This window comes from Heteronotia binoei, chromosome 2, assembly GCF_032191835.1.
Source record: "Heteronotia binoei isolate CCM8104 ecotype False Entrance Well chromosome 2, APGP_CSIRO_Hbin_v1, whole genome shotgun sequence".
Lineage (NCBI taxonomy): Eukaryota > Metazoa > Chordata > Lepidosauria > Squamata > Gekkonidae > Heteronotia > Heteronotia binoei.
The window spans coordinates 183,775,542-183,796,213 of record NC_083224.1 but is presented as its reverse complement, the minus strand read 5'-3'; the positions used below and the strand labels follow the sequence as shown (position 1 = coordinate 183,796,213).

At 46.2% G+C, this 20,672-nt stretch overlaps 1 protein-coding gene across 1 annotated transcript in view; it reads right to left on the bottom strand.

The window, feature by feature from the left end:
• The window catches only part of ACSBG2 (acyl-CoA synthetase bubblegum family member 2), a 71,041-nt gene extending 50,673 nt beyond the window's left edge, over window positions 1–20,368 (bottom strand). The window contains exons 1-2 of the mRNA XM_060232626.1: window positions 20,341–20,368; window positions 1,227–1,334 (exon numbers count right to left, since the gene is read on the bottom strand). Of these exons, the coding sequence (XP_060088609.1) occupies window positions 1,227–1,333 (107 nt within the window). The 5' untranslated portion in view covers window position 1,334; window positions 20,341–20,368. The remainder of the gene's footprint in view (window positions 1–1,226; window positions 1,335–20,340) is intronic.
• Between the last annotated feature and the right edge of the window lie 304 nt (window positions 20,369–20,672).

The following is a 20,672-nucleotide window of genomic DNA, read 5'->3' as shown; positions in this document are numbered from 1 at the left end:
CATGTTGTATAGTCCAGATGTTTTCTGAGCACTTGTGAATTAACTTTTGCTGGTTTGGACCAGGACCAACCCCCCCCCCCCCCCCTACACTACTTTAGGAATGCTTCCATGCCACCAAACAAAGCCAGGAGCCAGACTAGAAACTGGCTTCTCTGGAATTGGCACACAGAACTTAAATGTTGGCCCTGCCATGACAACAGAGGGCAGAGAAGTTTAGCTGAAATGGCTAAAACAAAGCTTGAGTCCCGAAGCACCTCAAGAGCAACAAAATTTCCCAAGACATAAGCCTTTGTGAGTCAAAAGGCATTGTGATAAATGGCTCCAAATACAAGTCAAGGCCAACGCTGCTTAGCTTCTGAGATCAGGCTTACCTAGGCTACCCAGGTAGGACCCCCCAGTGGTAACGGGGGACTACTGCCAGGCTCCACTGCCCATCGACTCGCCAGTGGAGGGGGACTTGCCCCAAAAAACAGCGAGGTCCAGCCAACATTGCAGCAACATGTCCATGTCATTTCTGACATGACGCGGAAGTGACATCATCAGGGCAGGGACAGTGGCTCAGTGGTAGAACATCTGCTTGGTAAGCAGAAGGTCCCAGGTTCAATCCCTGGCATCTCCAACTAAAAAAGGGTCCAGGCAAGTAGGTGTGAAAAACCTCAGCTCGATTCCCTGGAGAGCCACTACCAGTCTGAGTAGACAATTCTGACTTTGATGGACTGAGGGTCTGGGTAAGTATAGGGCAGCTTCATATGTTCATATATGTCAGGACGACACTCTAGTATTTGGGCAAAAACTCTATGGTAGAAGTCAAATTTTTACAGGGGACATTATAATATTGACCATTTTATGTTCAGTCTTTTTCCCTAACAGAGTTCACCTTTTTCACCACTGCAACACACTGGGTTGACTCTTTCACTGAGCTATCCACTACAACCACAAGATCTCTTCCCCTCTCATTCTCAGCAAGTTCAGACTCCATTAGCCTTTGGGTTTTTTTGTTCCAACAGGTGTCAACCTTTCACTTACCAACACAGAACGTCATTTGCCACACTGTCACCCACTTCGTGGAGATCCTCTTGGGGCTTTTCAATCAGCCTTGGTTTTCATCATCCTGAAGAATTCAACCCGCCACTCCCTCCTTATCCTCACAACAACCCGATGAGGTAGGTCAAGCTGAGAGATTGCAAAAACAAAACAAAACACCAAGCCAACAACCAAGAACCAACCTGGGCGAAGAGGTCACCATCACGTCATGGAGCGAAACTCCGTTGAGTTCAGGGAGAGGTTTCAGGACCACAGCTGAGGAATCTGCTAATACAGCCGGTGCCTCCATTCTGCAGAGAGGAAAAAGATTACTTGTTTAGATGGGAGGGGAGTTCGAGAGATCGCATCGCCTTCTGTTGCTTGAGGCATATAGCGCCATTCTTAGAAACTGCTGCCAACACCCACGCAGAATTCCGCTCTGCCCACTCCCACACCTGGAATTCCCTCCCTGAAATACTGGGTCCCATCTCCCCTCCGAGACCCCTCCTCAGTCGCCACTCCCCTTTGAATAAAGCCATTTCTCCCTTGCCCTAACTGAAAGAAAACCCAAGGGACTTGCAATGCAACCCCTGTGAGTTTCACCTTGACCAACACCTCTGGGACCCCCCCCTCCCAAATTTAGAATGTAAGCTCAATGGGGCAGTCATTCCAACAGCCTTAAAGCTGATGTAGTCAGAAAGGGCTGACTAATCCAGATCTACCCAGCACCAGGGTTCTAGCAATCGTAAGTCACTATGTGCAAGTGCTCCAGAGACCTTTAACCCTTCAGCTGGAACTTTGAGCGCCTGGGTAAAATAAAACAAGAAGCAATCATTCAGAGCCAAACAGACCCCCTCTTTGTGTTAATAGTAACACAACGTGGCCTGAATATAATGTTATTTCTAAAGGGAGAATCCAGCTTTACTCAATGCCTGCAGGAAATGAAAAGATGATAGATTTGCAGGTTTCTTTTTTTGAGTCTGGGCAGCTGTTTGCGGTCACCTGCTCTTCGCAGGAAAAGAAAGCTGGTTAGCAGCTGCTGTGGATTCTTTCTGCCCTACAGCTGTAGGGAGGCCATCACCCCACACAGCCCTCCCACTCTTTCTGCCACGTCATCGCCTCCACCAGTTCAGTGATGACCGACAAGCCCTGCCAACCCACCCAAGCCATTTCTGCACATAGTGACATTCAAGTCCCCAAACAGTATGGAGGAAGGGGATTTCCCCAGGGAAATCCTAAAGCAGCTGTAGAATCCCCAGCTGGGAATACCCTGACATACATCACTGGCCACAGAAATGGACATTTTTAGGGGACATTGCTCCTAGCATAAGAGTGACATTCTACAACCACCACGATTTCAAAAAAAAAAATCAAACCCTTCATCCAGGGCTTTTTTTGCAGCAGGAACTCCTTTGCATATTAGGCCACACCCTCCTGATGTAGCCAATCCTTCTGGAGCTTACAGTAGGATCTGTAAGCTCTTGGAGAATTGGCTACATCAGGGGTGCGTGACCTAATATGCAAAGGTGTTCCTGCTACCGTAAAAAAGCCCTGCCTTCATCCTGACACATCTCATGCCTAGAAGCACTACTTTGACAAATCGCGTCACAAAAGGGACACCTAGACTGTCATCCTCTCTGGGGATGCCAGCCTCCAAGTGGGACCTGGAGATCTCCTGAAATTATAGCTCTTCTCTGGATTGCAGAGATCATTTCCCCTGGAGAAAATGGATGCTTTGGAGGGTGGACACTGAAGTCTCTGTCCTCCCCAGGCTCCATAGCCAAATTTCCAGGAGTCTCCCAGTCTGGATTTGGCAACCACGGTAGCCCAGCAAGTGCTCATTCTGGAACAACTTTCAAGCATGAAGGCAATGCCCACCCCTTTCCTAGCAGCCAGCCCTTCAAAGGAAGACTGCACCTGAACATGGAAGTTCCATTTGGCAGTCCAGGCTTAGTTATCAGTAGATCCATCGGCCACAAGCAGAATTTGTCAAAAACCCACCCAGCCAGGTCAGACCAAAAGGAAAAATCTGTGCAGCGTCCTCACACCAGCAGATGCCGAACAGAGAGTTTCTTGCCGAACCAGCAGTCACCAACAGAGAGCAAGTTTAGGTGTAGTGTGGACTCCTATCTGGGAGAACTGGGTTTGAGTCGCCACTCCTCCACTTGCAGCTGCTGGAATGGCCTTGGATCAGCCATAGCTCTTGCAGAGCTGTCCTTGAAAGGGCAGCTTCTGAGAGTTCTCTCAGCCCCACCCACTTCACAGGGTGTTTGTTGTGGGGAGGGGGGGGAAGGAAAAGGAGACTGTGAGCCACTCTTAGACTCCTTCAGGTAGTGAAGGGTGAGGTATAAACCCAATCTCTTCTTCTTCTTCCTCCTCCTCCTCCTCCTCTTATTTGAGCTTCCCAAAAGAAACAAACCCTACCCTCTATTAGACCATGCCATCCCAGAGTGAAGTAGACTGCCAGCTAAGAGTGAGATTCTACTTGAATTATTACAGCCAACAGCTATCAAGATACCCACCCCCACATTTATTCCACCCAGTTTGTCCACTATCTTCCTCTCACTCCATCCAGCCAAAATTAGGGGTGCCAGGTTTGTGTTGGAAAATACCTGGAGATTTTGAGGGTGGATCCAGGAGACGGGAGGGTTTGGGGAGGGGAGGGGCCTCAGCAGGGTACAATGCCATAGAATCCACCCTTCAAAGTAGCCATTTTCTCCAGGGGAGCTGATCTCCGCTAGTTGGAGATCAGCTGTAAAAACAGGAGATCTATAGGCCCCACCTGGAGGCTGGCAACCCTGAAAGTCCAGAAATTTCCACCAAGAAAAAAGTAGAACTAGAAAGATCAGCCAACAGGGGAGAAGTCAAGTTGACCTCTGAAGTTTGGCCCCTCTTCTCAGAGCTGTTATCTGTGCCACTTCCTTGTTTATGATTTCCATGGACACCTGCCTCACTCTGTTGTGAAGAACGGATGGTCTTTGTACTTAGCTCAGCATCTGGTTAACGCTTAAGAAGTCACATATTTGCAGAATATCCAGTGAACATAAGCAAGGATTTGTTCTGCAGTCAATACAAGCACATAACCCACCCCCAGCACTGCTCACAGAATCCAACATTCACCCCTCCCCGATACGCCTAACCAGCTTTTTAAAGTTTCTAGACTTCAAGATCAGCTCGAATAGATAGGGGCATTGCCCAATCAAATCAAAAGTCAGGGGCAGGACTAGGGTTGCCAATCCCCAGGTGGGGGCAAGGGATCTCTCGGTCTGCAGGCCCTCCCCCCACTTCAGGGTCATCAGAAAGCAGTGGGGAGGGAAATGTCTGCTGGACACTCTATTTTCCCTATGGAGACAGATTCCCATAGGGTATAATGGAGAACTGACCCTCAAGTATCTGGGGCTAAGGGGTGCTGATTTTTGAGGTAGATGCACCAAATTTGCAACATAGCATCTGATGCCTCTCCCTGAAAGTCCCTCCAAGTTTCAAAAAGATTGGTCCATGGGATCCAATTCTATGAGGCTCCTGAAAGAAGGTGCCCCTATCCTTCAGTATTTTTAATGAAGAGAAGGAATTTAAAAGGTGTGTGGTCCCTTTAAATGCGATGGCCAGAACTCCCTTTGGAGTGCAATTATGCTTGCCACACCCCTGCTCCTGGCTCCACCCCCAATGTCCCCTGGCTCCACCCCCAAAGTCCCCAGATATTTCTTAAATTGAACCTGGCAACCCTAGGTGGGACAGGAAACAGTGGTGTAGCGATTCGGGTGTCAACCTAGAACAGGGAGGTTCAAATCATTCCAGCATGAAACACATTTGGTAACCTTAGGACAGCTGGTTTTATAAACTCAACTGACCTGGTGGGGGGCATTGGAAAGATGAAACAGAAGGGAAGCAATGTATAGTGCTCCAAGCTTGCTGGAAGAAAGTGGAATTTTTCAAAGGAGGCCTGGGTGCTCACACACCTTCTAAATTGAAGCAGTTATTTCATGCTGCTAATTGCCACTTGCATAATCGCCTCAGGCGAACTGAAATCTCCTCCAGGTAACCAGATAAGGATTTTTTTTATTGCTTTTCTTATGTCCCACTTAGATCTATTGCAGGTAGAAAGGACTGGTTTTTTTAAAATGTGTGTGTTCTTTTGCCAAACCAGCTGTCTAAATTTATGCTGACATTTTTAAATCAGTAATATGCATCCGTAGCTCCGGATAGTGAGAGCAGACACAGACGGCCTGGTGGTGCCAATTTCTTATCATCTGTTGTGTGAGAAGGTATCTTAACTGGGCTAAAGGTCTCTCCCACCCACCCCCAGCAGGCCCAGAGTCACTGCAACCTCTGGCAAATATTGTCCTATTGATGTGCCAGACCACAACAGACAGTACAAATGGTTTATTTTGGCCCACAGTGCCTTGACTTTCAAAAACTACAAGCTTGAACATGAAGTTCCCCCCCTCCATAAATGTTCTAATTACTGCCAGCAGCCAGAGGCTTCCTAATTATAATCCTGCCAGCAACTGGGAGGTTTTGTGGTTGTCATGCCCTAAGCACTGATTGGATCCCCATGTCAGCCCACTATGGAGGAAGAGCTCTCAGGCAAGGCACCTGTCTTACTTGCATAAGATCTCAGGTTTCAAATTGCAGTTAATAGACCACTATCAGGTAGATACCCTGATTTCCAAAGATGCTGGTTGATCAATGCCCAGTTCGGACTCTGCAGAAGGTATATAATTTGATCACACTGGGAGGGTTTTAACTAATACATATATTGAAAAAACAAACATTAACCACAGTACTTTTCACTTATTAATTTAGAAATATTTTGCAGCCCATTTTACAAAGGCAATGTGCAATGTTCTTCCTTTGTTTGTAGGACTTCTTGAAGTCCAATAATTCCCAACCAGGTGTGACTGCAATTCCCAACCAGGTGTGGTTGCAACTGGACTGCTGCTTCTGTCCACTTTCGGAGTTAATCCTTCCACCAAGGGACTGGGGCATGTCATAAGATAAAATTAAACAGTATATGAAATTACATTTTATCTAGAGTCTTATTCAAGGCACTCCCTTTTATTAAAAACGTAAAGGTAGTGAAAGCACCAGTCGTTTCCAACTCTGGGGTGACGTCGCATCACGACATTTTCACAGAAGACTTTTTTTTTTCAGGGTTGTTTGCCATTGCCTTCCCCGGTCATCTACACTTTCCCCCCCAGCAAACTGGGTACTCATTTTACCGACTTCGGAAGGACGGAAGGCTGAGTCAACCTTGAGCCGGCTACCTGAACCCAGCTTCTGCCGGGATTGAACTCAGGTCGTGAGCAGAGCTTGGACTGCAGTACTGCAGTTTACCACTCTGTATATACTCTTTTATATACTCTCATATATACTCATATATACATTATTTCAATTGGCACTGCCGTGTATCTCCGCTGGATCTAGCACGGCTCCACACTTCTATTGTCCTAGGCTTCTCAAAGAGCTGGACAAAAAATCCACAGGAGCCAAGTTATAAGCAGCTTATCAGGTGCTTCCAATTCCATTGAGATTTGCAAAATAGAACAAGACAAACATTTTACAAATATCCCGATGCCGGCTGATAAGAACTCATCTCTGACTCCGCAGAAGGCAGCTTCAGCGGCAAACACTCGGTGCTTTTACACAGCAACAGTTTGCAAGTGGATTTTGCTACTCACACAGCAAAAATCCAGCTGCAAAGTGTGTTGTTTAGTGTATGCAAATGCACCCGCTGACAGCAACGCCCCTCTGTTGAAACAATCGTAGCTCAGCGGCAAGGCCTATCAAGGGAACCAGGTTCAAATTGCAGTCAAGGGGCTTGGATAACAGGTGTCTCGGAAGGCCAAGTCACCTGGATTTTCCTTCAGTTAGGGGTGGTGGATAAGGGGCTCGATCCAAAAGGGAATAATGTTTGAGGAGGGATCTCGAGGGCAGAGGTGGTGCCCTAAATAAGTTTCAGAAAGCCACAGACGACATCAGTTGAATGCAACAATAATCTAACCTGGTATCCTACACTGATGCTCAGTTTTCCAAAGTCTGGAATTCCAAGTCCTGTTACACTGTTAGATGTCTTGGTCTACTGATCGTTATCGACTTGCACCGTGTAATCTGCCTCCAGTCTCAGGGAAAAAGGCAGGCTTATGAATAATGTAAAAAAAAATAATAAATTAACTCGTCTGACTTGAATATCTACGCGGCTATTAAAACGGCAGTTTTGTTGCAAGCACCTGGGAAACAACAAGCTTATATGCTATTCATCACGTTTGCTTGCAAAAACAGCTGCACAAATTAACTATATCTTAATAAATTGGCTAGGCATATATCAAAAGGCTCCAGTGTTCTGATGCTCTGACCTGGAAACCCAGGCAAGGCCAGTCTCGTCTGATCTTAGAAGCTAAGCGAGGTTGGGTCCTGGTTAGCACTTGGATGGGAGACCGTCCAGGAAGCCCAGGGTTGCTATGCAGAGGCAGGCAATAACTTCCTGTTTGTCTCTTGCCTTGAAAACCCTGTGGGGTCATCACAAAGGTGCAATTTGACAGCACTTTCCATCACCGCTGCTGGCTTCCTGGTCAACGGACAAAATAGCTGTGGGTTCATAATGTACACTTGCAAAAAGCACTTTGCAATTATTTAAGGCCGGGATAGGGTTGCCAATCCCCAAGTGGGGGCAAGGGATCCCCCAGTTTGAAGGCCCTCCCCCTGCTTCAGGGTCATCAGAAAGCAGGGGGAGAGGAATGTCTGCTGGGCACTCCATTATTCCCTATGGAGACCGATTCTCATAGGGTATAATGGAGAATTGATCTGTGGTTATCTGGGGCTCTGGAAGGGGGGGCTGTTTTTTGAGGTAGAGGCACCAAATTTGCCATATAACATCCAATGCCTCTCCTCAAAACACCTTCCAAGTTTCAAAAGGATTGGACCCGGGGGCCCAATGCTATGAGCTCCAAAAGAAGGTGCCCCTATCCATTATTTCCAATGGAGGGAAGGCATTTAAGAGGTATGCAATCCCTTTAAATGTGATGGCCAGAACTCCCTTTGGAGTTCAGATAGGCTCGTCACATCCTTGCTCCTGGCTCCACCCCAATGACTCCTGGCTCCCTCCCCCCAAAGTCTCCTGGCTCCACCCCCAAAGTCCCCAGATATTTCTTGAATTGGAGAATTGATCCACGGGCATCTGGGGTTCTGCGGGGGGGCTTTTTTTTTTTTTTAGATAGAGGCACCAGATTTTCAGTATAGCATCTCCTCAAAACACCCAATGAGATTCAAAAAGATTGGAACAGGGGGTCCAATTCTATAAGCCCCAAAAGAAAGTGCCCCTATCCTTCATCGTTTCCAGTGGAGGGAAGGCATTTAAAAGGTGTGCAGTCCCTTGAAATGTGATGGCCAGAACTCCCTTTGGAGTTCAATTATGCTTGTCACACCCTTGCTCCTGACTCCACCCCAAAGTCCCCAGATATTTCTTGAATTGGACCTGGCAACCCTAGGCCAGGGCGTCTCCAGCCTTGTTCAACTTGTGGGCACTTTTGGAATTTTGATGGGGTGTGAGTATATATGGAGGGGGGGGTCAATTACAAAAGCATTGGGAGGTTTACAGTGAAGGCAGCTGTTTCCAAATGGGTGCTCCATGCAGACGCCAAAGTGTAATGGTTTCATTCCCTAAAGCATACTGTTGTTGATGCTTATGATGTCCAAAAAAAAGGGATGCCTCCAGCGGTCTTCCTGCTCTAATTGAGGCAGAGGCAGGCAAGACTGGCCCTTTGCTTTGGGTACAAGGTGCTTTGTTGAAGCAGCAATTGGTCCCTGGAGTGCTTCTGCAGACACCAAGGTACCCATAGAAACCAGGATGGGGATCGCCAATCAACTGCTTTACATAAATAAACTGAACTCCATAATACAGAGTTTGGTATTATACCCATACCTAGAACTAAGCAGGGATCTGAACTCAGGTCTTCCCACTTTCTCTCCCTAATATGATGCCCAGGCACCAACAGCAGTGGTATGGGATGGAAGATTTCCAGCAGAAAAGTTTTTCAGAATGAAAAATTTTCCAGAAAATGCCCTGATGTTCTATTTTTTCTTATGGAAAGCCTTCCACTCCACATCTGTCAATATAGTTTGCCCGTCTACAGTTGGCAGGAGGAGGGATGCATGATCAATTATGTTAGATGGGCTAAACGTGGGACACAACGCATGAACACACGTCCGCCCTGGTACTTGATGAATTTGTTTTCTACTGTGCTAACATTTCAATATTGAAATTATTTTGTTTCAATTTGCATTGGAAGTGTTTTCCTGGAAAACCCACATTGCAAAGAAACAGGGGTCACTGAACACATTTGGTGCAGTGGTTTAAAGAGTTGGGACCAGGATCTGGGAGGCCTAGGTGCGAATCCCCACTTTATTCAATACAGAATCATAGTGTTGGAGGGGACCCTAGAGGCCATCCAGCCCAACCCCCTGCTCAATGCAGGATCGACCTAAAGCATCCCTGACAAGTGTTTGTCCAGCCACTGTGGGGGAACTCACCACCTTCCCAGGCAGCCAATTCCACTGCTCAGCTACTCCTACTGTAAATACAGATGCATTCAATATAAAGATCTTGGCTGCTTGTATCAGTGGAGTGTAAAGGTTTAAATTGTTGGGACTAGGAACTGGGAGATCCAGGTTCATATCCCTACTCTGCCATGAAAGCTTGCCAGGTGACCTTGGACTAGGCACAAACTCTCAGCCTAACCTACCTCACAGGGTTGTTGTGAGGATAAAATGGAGGACAGGAAAACAATGTAAGCCATTTTGGGTCCCCACTGGGGAGAACAGTGGGGTATAAATTAAATAAATAAATAACGTTGTCGTGCTGCTCCAGGGAAGCAGCCTGAAGCCTAAAAGCCATGATTGAAGGGGGGAGAGATGTCCTTTAGATGCATGTTACAGCTGTTACAAATCATTCTGCTCTCCAAAAGGGGGAGGGAACAATGTATACAGCAACACCAAAAGTGGATGCAGGGCTTTTTTTGTAGCAGGAACTCCTTTGCATATTAGGCCATCCCCACCCCTCCACCCCCGATGTAACCAATCCTCCAAGAGCTTACAGGGCTCTTAGTTCAGGGTCTACTGTAGGCTCCAGGAGGATTGGCTACATCAGGGTGTGTGGCAAAGCAGTTCCTGCTACAAAAAAAGCCCTGAGAGGATGTATTCGTTCAGCTACTTTGTCACCCAGAGACCCTCAGAAACACCCAGAGACCCTTCAGAAACACTTCCCATCACCCAATCTGTACTTCCATTTTTAAAAACATTTGAGAAGCTAGAGATGGGGTGAGAAACCATGCTGTCTACATAATAGGGAGATGCATTCTTTTTTGCATTGGGAAGATGTCCAAGTTGCATTTACCTGCCTGGATCACCCCAGCACAGAGCTCCCTTCCCCTCATTTCCCCTATCCTGTTTCACATGTATATGGCTTTTAAAAAAAAAAAAAGAAGCTGTCATCAAGATTTGGCGACAGTTTTAGAAGTCCTTGCATTTTTGTACTCTGTCAATTTTCCAAAAATTTCCTCTTGGATCAGTAGTGCCAACTACCCACTAAAAATATTAGATTCCTACAACACGACTCAAGGAAAGGGTCTGCTGTTTTTCTTAGGATGCCCCTTGGCTTGAAAGTGTAAGAAAAGATATTGATATGGGGGGTGGGGGCACTTCAGCTGCATTTCCACAGTGAAGAGTTTGGGCAACCAAACCCTATGCACGTTTCCTTGGAAAGGAGCCCTACTTCTTTCTCTGGCTTCCTCTCAAGTACAAAGGGTCACAATTCCAAAAGACCTACTATTATTAAAAAACCCCAAAGCATCAACTGCGGCTCCCGTGGAAGCCCAGCATCACAACATGGCTGGGTTCTCAGGGTTTTGAATCCTCCCTGCCACTCTGGTTGCTTAATTGCAGCCTTGTGCACCTGCTGCCGGAGCTTTCATCTGCAGGATCATCCAAGCCGTTTCAACCAATAGCGGGCTTCCGAGTCATCGTCCCATTATCCCGGTTTCGTCATGCGAGGATGGTCTCCAGACGCTCCCGGGGTTACTAGAGCGCATTCACCTACTCTGCCGCTGAACTCCCAATAAAGAATCTCCACCTGACTGTCAGAGAGCCTTTGTTTATTCCTACACCCCCACATGACAAAACAGGAGCAAGCGGGGAGACAGCCCCAGCTCGTTAGATCATCATCGGCCTCTCTATAACCCACCAAAAAAAGATGCACAATGAACTGCAAATATTTTTCAAGCACTCCCGAACCTTAATTGTTATTGAACCTTAAACTTTATTGAAATTTTTTAAACTTAACTGACATAAACATTCCAACTATTAGCGTTAGAGATCAACATATGTATCCGTAAATCATTATTCAAACAAAATTACAAGGGAAGTTACATATTAATATAATGATGACTCAATCTTTATCAAATTTACATTTTAGGCCTCCTGAATAATTAATGAAAAGCTAATGATCCTTAGTCTAATATCAGTATTTAAACTGCAGATAAGAGATAGAAAAAACACATTTATATAATACTGCTAAGGAATAGAATAAACTCATTTATGTAAACAACCATATATTATAATCCGATCGATTTGGTAGAACATTGTTGGATTTAAGAAAACCAATAACTGGATCCCAATAGTATTGCATATAGTTAGTTCTTGATAGTAAAGAGTCTCCTAAAACTTTGTATTTTTTAAATCAATCGCTACCTTTTGCAGCTTCCTACCTGCGACTGTGAAATACCTTTCAGGCAGGGCTTTTTTTGTAGCAGGAACTCCTTTGCATATTAGGCCACACACACACACACACACCAGCCAATCCTCTAAGTGCTTACAGTAGGCCCTGTAAGAGCAGCTCTGTAAATTCTTGGAAGATTGGCTACATTGGGGGGGGGGTGTAGCCTAATATGCAAAGGAGTTCCTGCTACAAAAAAAAAAAGCCCTGCTTTCAAATATCCTTTCCGGCTGCCCGACTGGCTAGTCTGATCTCATCAGATCTCAGAAGCTAAGCATGATTGGCCTTGGTTAATATTTGGATGGGAGACCACCAAGGAATACCAGGGTCATAATGTGGAAGCGGGCAGTGGCAGACCATCTCTGAATGTCTCTTGCCTTGAAACCCCTACAGCAGGGGTGGCCGAACTGTGGCTCAGGAGCCACATGTGGCTCTTTCACACATATCTGTGTGGCTCTCAAAGCCCCCACCATTCCTGTTGGCTGGCTTGGAGGATGTGTTTAAAGTAGCTTTCTTTCCACCTCTCACTCTATTTCCCTTCCTTCCAACATCTAATGTTCATGTCTCAAACATCTAATGTTTATTCTATGTGGCTGTTTATGTTAAGCAAGTTTGGCCACCCTTGCCCTACAGCGTTGCCATAAATCAGCTATCACTTGATGGCACTGTCCACCAATGGACCACCACCTATCATTCTTTCCACCACTGGGTACCAAAAGAAAAAGTATTTCATAACTGAACATGATGCAGCATCTCTCCGCACTGCAGCCAATATTGCTAAATGAGCTGCAGCCAGCCATAACAGAAAGCTCAAACATATTATAATCAGGAGTAATCAAACATCTCTCGTTGAGAGGTAACCGTCTGTAACAGCTACAAATATCCATATGCCCATTTGCTAACTGCCATTCGAGGCTGCTACAAACATGCAGGGAGGGAGCCAGTATTTCAAAACAGAGCCATAACAGAAACATCAAATCGGCATCCAAAACAGTTTGTCTTTAAAAATTGCACAAGCTTGTTTGCATTTCATTTAAGTCAAATGTAAAAGATTAAATGTTTCTCCCTACATGCAGCTGGACAAACACTTGTCAGGGATGCTTCAGGCCAGATGAGTCAAATGTGTGGCCTGAGGATCAAATCAGCCCCCCCCCCCCGAGGGCTCCTATCAGACCCACGAGTAACTCACTGTCATCTGCTTCCTTCTCTCTCTCTTGCTTCCTTTGCCAGGCTTGCTCAACTGTGCGGGAGCTACAGAGCAAAGCATGAAGCAACTTATGTACAAAAGCTTGCAATGTCCTGCCGTTTCATGTTTTCACCTGGGCCTTAGGCTCAAAGCACTGACCATGAAATTGCTGTAATGAATGTCAATAAATCAAAAGTAGGGTTGCAACGTACAGACACACACCTGAAGAACACCTGAACAGCCTACTCAAGATTGCTACAGCGCAGAAATTGTCTCTAGATTTTGATGCAATAATTCAGAGCAAGAGGCGTCAGTTATTAGAAAATGTTAAATAAACAAAATACTGCAAGAGATCTAATCTTTGAAGCATATTTTATATTACGTTTTTAAAAACTATGTTTTTCTGTTTCCTTTGTAAAGTTTATCTCTGCTACCTGGCATTACATTTTATGACCCACACGGCCCAACCCGACAAGGTCTCATTTATGTCAGATCTGGTCCTCATAACAAATGAGTTCAACACCCCTGCTTAAGGCTGATCCTGCGTTGAGCAGGAGGTTGAGCTAGATGGCCTCTAGGGTCTCTTCCAACTCTATGATTCTATAATCCACATTTCTAGTTCCTTTTCCCAAAATAAAAAAAGCACCCAAACATATACCCATTGGGTCTTCCTCTGTTCATAATGTCAAGGTTTTCTGAATGATGGAAACATGCCAATTTTTTTTCTTCATTTATACCCTGCTTTTCTCCCTTATGGGGACCCCAAGTAGTTTACAACTTTCTCCATTTTATCCTCACAATAACCCTGTGAGATAGGTTAGGCTGAGCATATGTGCCCAGGGGCAGATTGGAGAAGACATTTGTCTCTTTAAATCACTTCTCCAAACCAAGCCAGCTGGCAGCTTGGAGAATGCATTTAAAGTTGCTTTCTTTCCACCTCCACCATCTATTTTCCTTCCTTCCTTCGACTCTCAAACATCTGATGTTCATGTCTTGCAGCTCTCAGACATCTGATGTTCATGTCTTGTGGCTCTCAGACATCTGATGTTTATTCTATGTGGCTCTTACACTAAGCAAGTTTGGCCAACCCTGGACTAGCCCAACAACACCCATGGCAAAGCGGAGATTTGAACTCAGGTCTCCCAGATCCTAGACTAACAGTCTTCACCACCCTACTGTAATAAAACCAAGCAACCAAGATCTATATTGAGTGAAGAGTAGGTTGACATATTTATGAGGAGAGAGGGCAAACCAGAAGCCTTGCTGATGTCAGGCATGCTCCAAAGCACCGTTACAGCTTTCATACGTTTAACAAAAGAGGTGGGGAGGGAAGAGCGTTAAAGGATTTGAAATGTTTATTTTTTTCTAATCTTTTTCTAAAAGCCCCACATATGAAGATAAAAGAGGCTTAAACGGCATTAATCCTAATGCCTCCAAAATGTATTTTAACAGCATGTACACTACGCAGAGCAGAGACCTTGTTCGTATACCAAAGGCCCACTTACACCAGCAGCCAACCTCCTCCAGTACCCAGCACTCCACAATAGAATCATGGAGTTGGAAGGGACCTCCAGGGTCATCTAGTCCAACCCACCAGCACAATGCAGGAAATTCACAAATACCTCACTTACACACCTCTAGTGACTCCCGTTCCATGCCTCGTAGATGGCAAAAACCTCCAAGGTCCCTGGGCAAACTGGCCTGGAGAAAAATTACTTCCTGACCCCAAAGGGTCAACAATCAACATTTCCCTAGGTGTATAAGAAAAGGCCAGGAGAACGAAACAGTGATGCAATCCTTCCTGCCCTCCTCATGATCTGCCTAACTCACAGAATCCACATTGCTGTCAGATGGCCATCTAGCCTCTTCTTAAAAACCTTCCAAATGAGAAGAGCCCCCACCTCCCGAGGAAGCCCATTCCACTGAGGAACTTCTCTAACTTATGCTCTGAGGCAAATGTTCCATGCCATATTTTTTTCATGTGAGGAGACATAATAAATACATTCAGAAATCAGCAATAACTGCAGAGACCCTATGGCATCTGTTATTCAGAGGTGGGTAGCCTCAGCAGATGGAGGTTTCATTTAGCCATCATGGCTAATCAATCCTGTTTCTGGGCTATCTAAAGTGCAAGTTAGGAGGCTCACATGATGGAAGCTCCCTTCATCTAGAAGGCTAACCTGCCACGGAAGAAACTAGGTTTCCACATGCAGGGAACTGAATGCAGTGTCCTGTTCCACACAGTAGTCAATCAGGCGTGCCCGGAAAGCATGTGGAGCAAGGCAAACACAGAGAACGTAAGAGAAGCCACGCTGGATCAGTCCAATGGCCCATCCAACACTGTGTCACACAGTGGCCAAAAAAACAGGTGCCATCAGGAGGCCCATCAGTGGGGCCAGGACACCAGAAGCCCTCCCACTGTCCCCCCCCCCCAAAGAATACAGAGAATTACTTGCCCCAAACAGAGTTCCAACAATACGCTGTGGCTAAAAGCCACTGATGGACCTCTGCTCCATATGTTTATCCAATCCCCTCTTGAAGCTGTCTATGCTTGTAGCCGCCACCACCTCCAGTGGCAGTGAATTCCATGTGTTGATCACCCTTCGGGTAAAGAAGTACTTCCTTTTATCCATTCTAACCCAACTGCTCAGCAATTTGAGTGCCCACGAGTTCCTGTATCAGGAGAAAGGCAGAAAAGTACTTCTTTCTCTACCTTCTCATCCTGTTGCACCTCCCAGCACCTAACATTGACAGATACACTGCTTTGGCCCACAGAAGTTCTATCTTCCCATTATGGATGATCTCCACTAGTTTATCCAGACCCTTTTCCAAAGCCACCTGCAACCACCACTACATCTTGTGGCTGTGAGTTCCACAAGTCCCTTGCGAGACTCATCGCTCTAGGATACGGAGACAGCCACTGGTAGCTTTTTTTTTTTTAAGGGAGCTGCCAAGGATTGGAGTCTAATTGATAGCTACAAACTAGTATCTGGAGGACTGCTCCCACCAGATGCTAGCCTTCTCATCTGGCAGCACAACACAAATCCAAGAAGCACAGACCTTGCGGGTGTTTTACTCAAGAGCAAATCTTCTACATTCAAGGGGGCTTATGCCCAAATAAGCATGCTTCGCCGCACAGCCTCTTTCTAGCAAGTTCTACAGACCTGGATTCACATCCTGCCAGTGACTGAATACAGAGCCTGCCAGTGACTCCATAAAAAGGTAAAGGTTCCCTGTGCAAGCACCAGTCGTTTCCAACTCTGGGGTGACATTGCTTTCAAGTTTTCATGGCAGACATTTTACGGGGTGGTTTGCCATTGCCTTCCCCAGTCTTCTACACATTCCCCCTCAGCAAGCTGGGTACTAATTTTACCGACCTCGGAAGGATGGAAAGCTGAGTTGACCGCTAGCCAGCTACCTGAACCCAGCTTCCGCCAGGATCAAACTCAGGTCACGAGCAGAGCTTAGGACTGCAGTACTGCAGCTTTACCACTCTGTGCCACAGGGCTCTTCAGTGGCCCAATACAGGTCACTTAACACCACTGAATTGGCAAACAGTGGAAGACTAAGCTGTAGAAAAAGTCATGGGGGGGTATCTGCCAGCCAAATCCTCTACTGATACATCTTGCCATGGTCTCTGCAGTTATTGCCGATTTCTCAACATATTTTTTATGTTTCCTTCAACGAATAACAAAAGTGGCATGGAACATCTGCATCAGGAAATGGCACACACCAGGAACTAGAGCAGCATTCCGTTCTCTGGGTTTTATTATTACTATTTTTTAAAGAGCGGTTTAACCACCAGCCTGTTTCCTCAATCATCTGGAAGCGTCCCCCTCAAGCAGTTCCTGGAACATATCAGCTTACCCTAAATCCTCCCTTAATGCAGTTCGAACAGGCGCAGCACATGGGCAGATATATTGTGTTGCATCATGCGCCTGAGTGCAGCATGAGCGAGGAGAAGACAAGCCACGCACGCTTCCCCCAGGAGACACTTAGAATTTACAGCCAGGAACGGCCAGCAAATCATTAGCACTTCCTATTTAGACATTCCAATCTAAACTCACTGAAATCAAACATGGGAGTAGATTGAGTAGAGGCTTGCTTGACAAGCTGGAAAGACTGCTCAAAGAAAAGCCCTTGCCCAAAAGAATCTTCTCCAACCAGAACTCTCTGGATGCTTCTGTCAGATAGATTTGCATTATCAAAATGAGTGCTTTGCTCTTTCAATCTAACCCAGAATGCAAGGGTTCTCTCTCATGCACAATAGGAGAACTTGCCCTATATTCATCCCACCTTCCCCCAGAGACTGCCTTGTCCTGTCTCCCTCCTTTGGCTCATTAAGAATAATCACCTAGCAATGGAGAAAGACCTGGCATGCTCTACTCAAGGTGCAGTTCAAATACATTTTGCTGAAAGATGAGGGCTGCTGTTGGCAGAGGTAGGGGAAAGACTCCTCCTATTTTGTTTTAAATGTCCTCTCAGATATGATTGACATTTTTTTGCAGCTAGTTTCCTTGGGAGCGTTGCCGGAAGAACTGCAATATTTTAAAATCTAATAAGCCAAGCTAAATCAAGCAAAAAAGTCCAATAGGCTTGGCTCTGTTCCACTATGTCTGTAATGGCTGCTCCCCAAAATATCGGGGTTGGAGAAAAGAACAGTTTATAACTCCAAAATGAAACTGCTTGCAAAAATAAAAAATAAGGCTTGAGTTGATGTCCATAAAATGGAACAAGGCAAGATCTAGGTACTTTTATAGGGGAATTAAAACCATGTTAAGCCCCTTAGAGTCATGCCCAAGGACAACAGACCTGAAAAGCAGACAAAGAGCAAGAATTCAGACCTCACTGCAAAAGTTATCAGGGGAGGAGGGGTGGTCACCAGCATCAGAACTAGCTAGAGTCAAGTCCAATAGCATCCTTAGAGCTACTGGACTTAAATTTGGCTGTTCTACAGAAGACAAACACACCTGCCCTCTGAAACTAAGCATCAAAACTGGTTTCCGTTCTTGGTATAGACGCAACCCTAACAGAGGCGTTTTTTAAAAAAATGGAAACCGTATCAGAGTTAAGAAGTGGGAAGGAAGCAGCCAGTTGTAAGCAGTGTTCCCTCTAAGCTAGCATGCGCTAGCTTACAGATTTTTAGCCTCCGGCTCACACATTTTTGTCTTAGCTCAGGAAGGATGACCCCAGAGCACAATAATTGATGCAGTAGCTCACAACATTAATGCCAGTAGCTCACAGCTTTAAAGCCAGTAGCTCACAAAGTAGAATTTTTGCTCACAAGACTCTGCAGCTTAGAGGGAACATTGGTTGTAAGCCACACTCAAGACACAGAAGGGGGACCAGGCTCACAAAGACCTGAGCATTCCCATTGGAGCTAAGTCTAAATCCATGGGTATGAAATATTGTATATTTTGATGAGTTGCCCACATTGCATCTCATGAATATTTATCACCCCTTACTCCATGGGTGAACATCTCTGTAAGTAAGGTCTTTTCCACCTATATTTATAGGATTAGACATTTGTATTTATATTAGGATTAAGTACTCCAATGCAGAACCATAGAATTGTGGATTTTAATTATATTTTAGCACTGCTGAATATATAATTAAACTATATATATTTTATTAATTGTTGTAGATTTTCTGGGCTGTATGGCCGTGGTCTTGACATTGTAGAAGCTGACGTCTCGCCGGCAGCTAGGGCTGGCATCCTCAGAGGTATAACACAGAAAGAGTTGTCTCTGTGTTAAAGTGAGAGGCTGGCCATAGCTGCTGGCGAAACATCAGGTACTACTATGCCAAGACCACAGCCACACAGCCCAGAAAATCTACAACTAGTGAACGACTGTGAAAACAATGGATGGATGATATTGTACATTTGCGCTACATACACAGATGCATTTTAGTTTCTTTTGCCTCATGCTTTTTCCTTACGTTTCTCAAGCTCATCCTGTCATGCCTCCCAGCACCTAGCACTAACAGATATACTGCTTTGGCCCATGGAAGTTCCATCTCCCCTTTTTTGGTAGCAGGAACCTGGGGCTCACACCAGGTGTGTCAGCCAAGATGGGGGGCATATACCTGGACACCCCCTGCCCAGCTTCCAGTCACTCCAACATAACACTAGGGCATATTTACATTTCTGCACGACCCCTCAAAACGTAGGACAAAAAAAGTCAAGAGGCTGGCGTGAATAACACATGCATGGAAAGGCTTTCCTGTATCACCTTGTCCCTAAAAGAGGAGAAAAGCAAAACTGTGTATTGTTTTCTAGCCTAGAGAAAAGCAGGACTGTGTCACAGCCAGACATCAGGAAGCCTTGGACAGGTGGTTTCCCAAAGAGCCACATCAACGGCAAGGGGTGGGGGGTGGGGTGGTAGCAGCCAGAGTTCAGATGCTGTGAGATTTTGTGTCCCCCGTCTCCCCCGCCCCGTTTGGAAGACTGGCTTTCCTTCAAAACCTCATCAGAGCCGCAGGCTGGTTTTTAAGAGAGGGATCCCCCAAACAGGGCAAAGTGGCTCTCTGAAGCCCTCAGGGGGGAAAGAAACTACCCAGAGACCCGTCCCATGCATTCATTATCAAGATGAGACATCCACTATGCAATTGGGGTGGTGGGGGGGGGGGAGGGTTTGAGCAAATTCTGCATTTAGTAGCCCGCACTGGCAGGAAAATTTTCTCTCCCAGGTAGACTTCCCATTTCCCCCGTCCAGGTTGACTTCTCTCCCCCCCCCCCACACCGCCCAGGTAAGACTTCCCATTTCCCTCCTCCAGACTGACTTCTCTCTCTCCCCCCAAGCAGGTAGACTTCCCCATCTCCTCACGAATTTGTTAGCCAAGTGCAAGGTGCTGTGCAGACCAGCCAGGAGGCGTTCACCTTTTCGAGCCTCAGCAGCACAAGCCTTCAAAATAACTCGTTTCATTTTAGAAACCACACACACATATATATAACTGTGGTAATAAGAGAGAAGCAAAACTGTGCATTGTTTTTCAAAGCCACAACCGCTTCTTTCCCCCTTTGGCGTCCTTAGGGCGCCAGGCGAGCCGGTCCCCGCTTCAGCGCCACCACCGCATCTTTTTTTTTAAAAGGTGCAAGGCGCTGCACAGAACCGCCGCCGCTCATCTCCCAGCCACGCTTTCATTTCAGTAACAAGAGCCAATTATCCCAAATGCCGCCCTGAACCCGACAGGGGAGGGCGGGATATAAATATAATTAAACAAATAAATAAATAAACTATTACAAACTATTACTATTTTTTAAATATTAATTAAATAATTGATAATTAGTTCCCCTTTTCCCCCTTTTAGCCCCAGAGGAAGATGCTCAGCGCTGCCTAACGAAAACCCTCATCCCCCTTACCTGCCCACGTTGCACAGGAGAATCGACCGCGACTGAAATTTGCCGGCGGGAACCTTTTATAAAGTCCAGGGGAAGGGACTAGCCCCGCCCCTATAGCCCTAAGCCCCGCCCCTCTCGTAGCCGGCAAGCCAATCCGTGGCTCCGCCCCGCAAAAGCTGCTATTGGCTGCAGGGTGAAGGCGCGACCGGCTCCACTCGACGCCGGCGGATTCGGAATACGGGAGAACCGGGCGGGGGGAGGCTGGAGGCGCCATCTTGGGTGAGGGGCAAAGTCTCCACCCCTTTATCGCCCCCGCCCTGTGGATCAGCCGACTGGAAGCCACGCCCCGTTGC